Source organism: Musca autumnalis, unplaced genomic scaffold, assembly GCF_047663935.1.
Source record: "Musca autumnalis isolate F117 unplaced genomic scaffold, ASM4766393v1 scaffold_1, whole genome shotgun sequence".
Classification (NCBI taxonomy): Eukaryota; Metazoa; Arthropoda; class Insecta; order Diptera; family Muscidae; genus Musca; species Musca autumnalis.
The window spans coordinates 310,024,990-310,032,937 of NW_027411644.1; the positions used below are offsets into that span (position 1 = coordinate 310,024,990).

General features: G+C 36.8%; 1 protein-coding gene across 1 annotated transcript; it reads right to left on the reverse strand.

Moving 5' to 3' along the window:
- Positions 1-817: 817 nt before the first annotated feature.
- On the reverse strand, positions 818-7,100 carry LOC141389944 (uncharacterized). The gene is made up of 6 exons (XM_073962225.1): positions 6,851-7,100; positions 6,653-6,783; positions 6,455-6,578; positions 1,386-1,790; positions 991-1,322; positions 818-923 (listed from the first exon to the last, which is right to left on the reverse strand). Exons 1-6 carry the CDS (start codon positions 7,001-7,003, stop codon positions 869-871), a joined length of 1,200 nt encoding a protein of 399 aa, XP_073818326.1. The 5' UTR covers positions 7,004-7,100; the 3' UTR covers positions 818-868.
- Positions 7,101-7,948: the final 848 nt, after the last annotated feature.

Here is a 7,948-nt window from a genome sequence, read left to right on the forward strand (position 1 = left end):
TACTCTTTCCTACCCCCTATTGCCTAAAAACTGAATTTACTTTTCCGTGTGTCTAAACACGGACATACATATGTACATATAACAAGATTGGACATTTTTATGCTATCATTTATCAGTGAATGTCTTTTGAATTTAAAATAATGTCATTTTACAACATGTTTAAATAACAGTTTGTTCTTTTATAGGTTTTGTACGTATTTAACCGAATTTAACGATCCAATTGACATAGAATTCTTCTTGAATAGATCCTTGAATATAACTTGAAATTTTCCTTCTTGATTGCGATTGTAAATTACTTGCAACATGCAATAGCTGTGTTTTTTGACTTAATAATTAGGCAGCCATCAGACCATCTGCTTTTTCACATGTATGTTGTCACTTTGGGTATTCTAATATACAGAACAGCTGATGTCATGTAGTTTACACTATATGTAAATGTCATATTACATGAAATTTTCCATCGTTAAATATTCACTAATATGTGGAATATTGGAGATTTTGTGCGTCAACCCCAACAAAAATATAATAAAATTACGTCTCCACATTGCCTCCGTGGGTAGATATGGAATGTTTTTATTTCGTGTCATATGACATTGATTTATAGTGTAAACTACCTCTAATAATTATTAATAACTTTGCAGATTTTGACAGTTGTATAAAGGAAAATTTGCTGAAAAAATGTTTCAGCAACATTTAGTAAGTAAAAAGACACACCTATTGTTTCTGTAAAGGATAATGTTTCCATACATTGTTCCTTAAACACTTTTTGTGTTGCATGCATTATGTCTCGTCGTAGTTGTTCTATGTCCTTGATTTAATGGAGATTTTTATTATAATGGTATTTCATTTTTATTCACTTCTTTAATATCTAAAATTCAGTTTTCTGTTTCATTAGCGCCACTTCCTTTCTGATAACATTTGGGCTGAAATGAAAAAAACAAGATGTTGTTTAGATACATTTCCCTTTAAACAATCGGTCGGAAAACTCACTATTGATTGGTAACACCATTTGTTATCGCAATTGCCAAAGGGCTGCAGTATTCTGGTTTTAAGCAGACGTAGTGCACAATATTGGCCAATCCAATGGGAAAAAGAATTTTGCCAAATGGTATGCGTAGTAAATACTTCAATACTTGATGTTTACTATTGAAGTTGTTAATTCTTATAATATTCCAAATGGTGAATATGGCCTGTACCAAGGCATAGCTAAATAAATTCGATTGAGGATAACAACTATAACAGATGCCAGACAGAAAGCCAGATAGAATGTGATTTAAATTCTTTTGATGTGGGAATTTTCGATTTAAATAACAATGGGTAAACTGCAAATACATAGATGTGTGACTTGCAATCAACGGAAATCATCCTTGTTGCTGCATACTTACCCTATAGACACCAATGTAGCTTGTCAACAGGGCCATTGAACGTACACGAAAATTTCTAACTTTTCCCCACATTTTCGATTGTGTTTTGGTTACATCTACTTTGCTCATCATTGTTTTGATAAGGTCCAGTGTTAGGCCTAGCAAGAAATACTTACGCATACCATACCAAAGATGTTGTTGACAGCTACTCTCGGGATGTAATTGACATTTTGCGTTCTCCGTATTTTCAAAATCTGCCAACTTGTTATTTGGTTGTAAAAACCAAAATCCTTTGAGATTATATAAATATTTACCCTGTAGTATGAGGGCACTGCAAAACATAAAGATATAGGTTTGTAGATGTTTCGAATTTGCAATTAGGCGTGTGATGGTATTGCTGCGCAGGAGGAGGTATGTATCGATATTCTGCAAAAAATATATTGACATACATAATTAAAGAAGAAATTCAGAAAATAGGAATAGAAGTAAAAAAATTATTGGTCTGTTCCACAACTGCAAGAATCCACTAATTCTTACTATTTTTTCGATAACATTAAGGAAAATTTGTTATCGTAGTAAAAAATTTTAGATTCTTGCAGGTCATGGTACAAATACACAGGTAGCCGCATCGGCAATTGTTGGTAACATAAGATGTCAAAATTTGACATCAATTCAATGCAATTGACACATTAGCTGTGTCTTTTTACGTGATAATTAGTAATAATTATTACTAATGTTGCAGATTTTGACAGTTGTATAAAGGAAAAGTTGCTGAAAAAAATGTTTCAGCAACATTTAGTAAGTAAAAAGACACCCCTATTATGTTACCATCAGCTGGCTTGATAATGCTACCTGTATTATTGTACCATGTTGCAGGTTCTGCCATGGCACAATTACCAAGGTAGTGGTATCGTAAAATTTTAAATATGTTATGTCAATGGGGAAATTACAACAAAAATATTATTTTTATAAAGGGGTTTGACTTTTCATATTCGCATTTATTAAAATGAATAGTAATAATGCCGAAAATATTAAACACACAGGAACAAAGCTTCTATTCGCATTTATTAAAATGAATAATAATAGGTGTGTTCGTTTACTCAACAATTTGTACAAGTTCAGTAACTTCTTGTAATCGTCTTGTACAAGTTCAGTAACTTCTTGTAATCGTCTAAGGTCTTTTGCATTGTACTGTAGAGTAAACAATTTGTACAAATTTTGAGTAAACGAACACACATACTACGGCCGAAAAGATCGATAATAAACTGTTATTTGGCAAAATATTTAACAAACGTTAAGAAACAGAATGTTTTTGAAGCGTAGAAAACACGTTTTACAAACATTTATTCATTATTCTCGCTTATAGTGTTGTCGTGGATCCATATTATATTACTTACTTACTTAGCTAGCCCATTACAGAACATTTGTTCCCTAGGCCGAACTAAGAAAAGATCTCCATTTCTCTCTATTTGTTGCTTCGCACTCTGGAATACCGCGCCTTTTCATCTCATCATCCACTTGTTTGCGCCATCTATTCCTTGGCCTGCCAGTTCTGCGTGCACCGCCAAGCGGTCCGTATTTATACGCCTTTTTAGCGGGTTCATCATCGTTCATTCTGATGATATGGCCTAGCCAACGCAATCGCTGCATCCCGATACGTTTAACAATATTGATGTCGTTGTATAGCAGATACAGCTCGTGGTTATTGCGACGTCGATATTTACCGTCAACGCAGATTGGTCCTTAGATCTTTCGAAGAATTTTTCTCTCAAACACACCAAGCACTGCCATGTCTGCTTGCGCAAGTACCCAGGCTTCGGAGCCATACATCAGCGGGTAGTGTCAGTGTTTTGTAGAGCGTTATTTTTGTTTGACGAGATGTGGCTTTGCTTTTAAATTGCTTACTTAAACCAAAGTAGCATCTGTTGGCCAATACAATTATTCTTTTTATTTGACAACTGATGTCGTTTGTTGCGTTTACGGAGGTGCCGATGTAGACGAAGTCTTTTACTACCTCAATATTATAGGAATCAACTTCCACAGTCGGTCCGAGCTCAATGGACGCATTGGGCGTCGACACCATCAACTTGGTCTTCTCACCGTTTACCGCCAGACCCACTTTAGCAGATTCTCCTTCGACCTTTATAAAGGTATCAGTTACTTATTTTACAGATCGGCCCAAGATGACTATATCATCAGCATAAGCATAAGTAACATGTGACTATTGGTGTAGATTGTGCCACTTCTTTTGACGTTAGCCTCTCGTATAACCTTTTCCAGTAGGATGTTGAAGAGATCACACGAAAGGCTGTCTCCTTGTCTGAAACCTCTTTTGGTACCAAACTCTTCGGAGAGGTTCTTTCCTATTTTAACTGAGGACCTCGTGTCAGTTAAAGTCATTTTACAAAGCCGGATGAGCGTTGCGGGGATACCAAATTCAGACATGGCTTGGAATACCTTTGAACGCTGCGGGCTTTCGAAGGTTGCTTTATAATCGACAAAAAGGTGATTTACCGCAGGGTAAATATCTGGTCTATGGTGGACTTGCCAGGTCTAATTATCACGTTGACCATAGGCTTTAGTCGCTCGCACAATATCCCTGACACGATCTTGTAGGCAATAGGGAGTAGACTTATGCCCCTATAGTTAGAGCATACAGTCTTATCTTCTTGTGGACGGGGCACAGGATACTCAGGTTCCAATCGTCGGGTACTCGTTCTTCCTGCCAGATGGTGCCAACTAGCTGATGAATACACCTTATCAGCGTGTCGCCTCCGGTTTTGAACAGCTCGGCTGGTAAGCCAACGGCTCCTGCTGCCTTATTTTTCTTCAGCCGATTTATTGCTGTCCTTACCTCATCTTGGCTGGGCGGTATACATTCAATACCATCTTCTGGGATTGGGACTGTGGTATCTTCGTCGTCTTCGCTGCTATTGGATACAAACAGTTTTGAAAAATGTTCTTTCAATATCCTGAGTACACTATCTGTATCAGTTACAAAATTACCTTGCTGGTCTCTACAGGAGGATGTGCCTGTACTAAAGCCATCAGTTTGATGCTTGACTCTTTGGTAGAATTTTCGGATTTCATTCTGGCTCCTGTACATGTCGATTTTTTCACACTCCCGCTTTTCCATCTCTCTCTTTTTCCTGCGGAAAAGACGTTTCTCCTCTCTCCTTTTCTACCAGTATCTCTCTCGTGTGCTACGCGTTGCTACAGATTGTAAAGTAGCCCTATATGCCGCATTTTTCTCTTCGGTGGCAGCACGACACTCCTGATCATACCATGGATTCCTTGGTGGAGGTCTCTGGTATCCAAGTATGGATTTTGCGGCTGTTTGTATGGAGTGGGCAATGCTTTGCCATTGCGCTGATATGTTATCGGGATGAGGAGTGCTTTCATTAAGCAATTGGGCTAGTTGAGTGGAATATGCTGTGGCTATCTGTTTTGATTGCAGCTTACCGATGTCTAACTTTCGTGTTGTGTCTGTTCGTACTTTGTTTGCTACGTTTAAGCGGGTGCGTACCTTTGCTGCAACAAGGTAGTGGTCCGAATCAATGTTTGCGCCTCGGAGCGATCGTACATCCAACACGCTCGATGAATGTCTTCCATCTATCACAACATGATCAATTTGGTTTCTTGTTTTCTGATCTGGAGACAGCCAGGTGCCCTTATGAATATCGAGATGATTAAATCTGGTACTGCTAACTACCATGTTTTTTGCAGCTGCAAAGTCTATCAGTCTCATACCATTGTCAGATGTTTCACTGTGGAGACTGAATTTCCCGACTGTTGGGCCAAAGATATTCTCCTTTCCAATTTTGGCATTAAAATCGCCTAGAATGATTTTAATGTCATGGGCAGGGCAACGGCCATATGTTTCTTCTAAGCGCTCGTAAAATATATCTTTGGTCTGTTCGTCCTTGTCTTCAGTGGGAGCATGAGCGCAAATAAAGCTGATGTTGAACAATGTTGCTTTTATTCGAATTGCAGCAAGTCTTTCATTCACTGGGGTGAAGCTTGATACCAGATGTTTTAGCCTCCGACTAACTACGAATCCGCAACCAAACTCATGCTTTACGTCATGGCAGCTATAATACAGTGCGTCGCCTTTAGGTGTTGTTGTGACGCCTTTCCCAATCCATCGTATTTCCTGTATGGCAGTAATATCGGCCTTGTACTTTTCAAGTACGTCTGCCAATGCGAAGACTGCACCTTCTCTATAAAGAGTACGAACATTCCAGGTGCAGATTCGTGGTCCTTAAAACGTTTGCGGGGTTCGTCATCTTTAGAGGGGTTTGTTTTTCTTTTCTTTCGTTTTTTCATAGTAGGCTGTTTTTTTCTAGGGGAGGGTTACTAACCCGACGCCCAAACCCAAGTTTTTAACGTTCTTATGGGTGAACGCGCGGCACATGTTAGCTCACTACCTTTAACAGGTGTTAAAGGCAGTTCCCCAGGTGACACCACGGGGAGGTCAGTGTCCACTTGAGATGAAAGAGGGACCAAGATAAATCCTGGGCTTTGCCATGTTAAAACCGGTCAGGACCTTTTCTTGGTATCTTTCATCCCCTACGTCACCCATCCATTCTATATGCATTTTATATGCATTTTTTAATTGCATGACCAACATTTTTTAATTGCATGGGTATGGGCTTCCAAAATACTGAGGCCTTATTATTGGTAAAATCGAAAACCGAATATTTTAGATACTCACTGTATCTGCGTTCGTAAAATGCAAATGTATAAAAAATATCGGGGGGATATGTACATTATGTGAACACCCATTGAAGGTAATATATTATAAATATTAATAAGAGAAATATAAATAATATTAACATAATTGTTGTCTTTGTACTTAGGACAGCAGAATAAACATGTTATGTGCTCATTCCCCTTTTAAACATTTTGTTCTTTAAATACGAGTACTTGAAGCAGCAAAATGTGGACTTTAGCTAAAATAAATACATAACATGCAATTTTAAAACATTGCACCTGTTTAACAAAAAGGTAGTAATTGAAAATTTTGAAATTTTCACTCTTCATTAAAAACGATATATAATGATCAACTCTCCATCCCTTTTCATACTTACACATTGGAAGACACTTGTTTCAAAGATATTTTTCACCCGATCTGAAGTTATATTATGCAGACAACCACCGATAAGTGAGGGTACATAGAGATATGAATAGTAGGTGAAACGACCAAAAATGTACCTTTAATTTATAGAAAAAGAAGAAAAACAATAATAATTTATACTTAAAAATCATACAATATCAATATCAATTACCTTAAAAAACAAATTAAAACATTAATTGTATAACCGACAGCAGCGCCAATCAATGAACATTCTGCATAATATTCCAATGTTTGGCGTAGCTTCTTTTTGTTAATGTGACGCAGTTTTACCAACAATGGTAGCTAATCGAAGGGACGACAAACTGACATTTATTTCCACGCACTTTCGATACAGAATTTTGAATCTTACCAAACATATAGGAGCAAAATATTTAAAATTAGACAACAAATATAGTGGAATGTCTTTAAGACAATGTGCAGGACAACTCTCCGGATGCATTCGAAAACTTTGACATGTTTCTGTTCGCATATATTCGTCGAAGACTTTACTTAATGCTGCCATATTCAGATAGTAGACGATATTCAATTTCTCTGATCTCGCAAAAGGTTGATCGCAGACTGAAGCAATGTTTTCATTTTGTTAAAAATTTCGTTTTATGTTCAATATGAAGCTTAAATTGCATAAATTATATTACAGAGACTCGATTAAACAAGGCAATTATAATTTGAGCAAATTTTTGTTAATAACATAGTGAGTGTCCATATTTTTCGGAAATCTCTCTTTCCCTGACACACGAAGCATGGACAGTTTAACCCACCAATGGTGACGCAAATTTGACTTTGAATAATGGCGACGCAGGTCTCATGCACCGGGGGGTTTCAAGTGACGAAGTTAGGTTTGGTTTTGTTTATTTATACACTTCAACAATACAATAAATACATATATTGAATCAATCATTGCACTATTAAAATTCACGTATTATTTTTAAATATAGGTACCATTAAAAATAATCACGTTTTAATTTTTTTTTTAATAATGGAAAAAAATAGAAAATCGCATATTCATCAGGTGTGTCCTTTTACGTGATAATTTGTACTAATTATTACGAAACGAACAATTTTGACAGTTGTTTGTTGAGAACTTGCTAAAAGTTGGTAAAAGAATTTTCCCAGCAACATTTAAGCTTTGTTCCCGTACTTTTTAATAGTTAAACTCGTAAAAGAGAGAAAAAGTGTTCTCACACAAAAGTTGTTTTCAAAAAGTTCGGGAACGCAAAAATGGAAAAAACGTAAAAAAGCTGGAACAAATTTCAAAGTCGGCGTACCAGCCAATCAGACGCCGGCATCCATGTTACTAAAAAGTGGTGAAACTTGAAGATTCTTGCACGTAAAGGAACTGAGCTTTTGTTTAAAAAGAAGTGAACATTTTACTACTTTTTTGAGTACGGGAAAAATGTGTAAAATGTGTAAAAGTCGTAAAAATTGTAAAAACTTTTTAGTTCTGGAA

Excerpts from the sequence above, each read along its gene's own strand:
- LOC141389944 (XM_073962225.1), bottom strand. The coding sequence starts at position 7,003 with ATGGCAGCATTAAGTAAAGTCTTCGACGAATATATGCGAACAGAAACA. Across the intron at positions 6,784-6,850 it reads ATTTTGCTCCTATATGTTTG|CTACCATTGTTGGTAAAACT; the intron begins GTAAGATTCAAA and ends CCCTTCGATTAG. Across the intron at positions 6,579-6,652 it reads GTTTTAATTTGTTTTTTAAG|GTACATTTTTGGTCGTTTCA; the intron begins GTAATTGATATT and ends TATAAATTAAAG.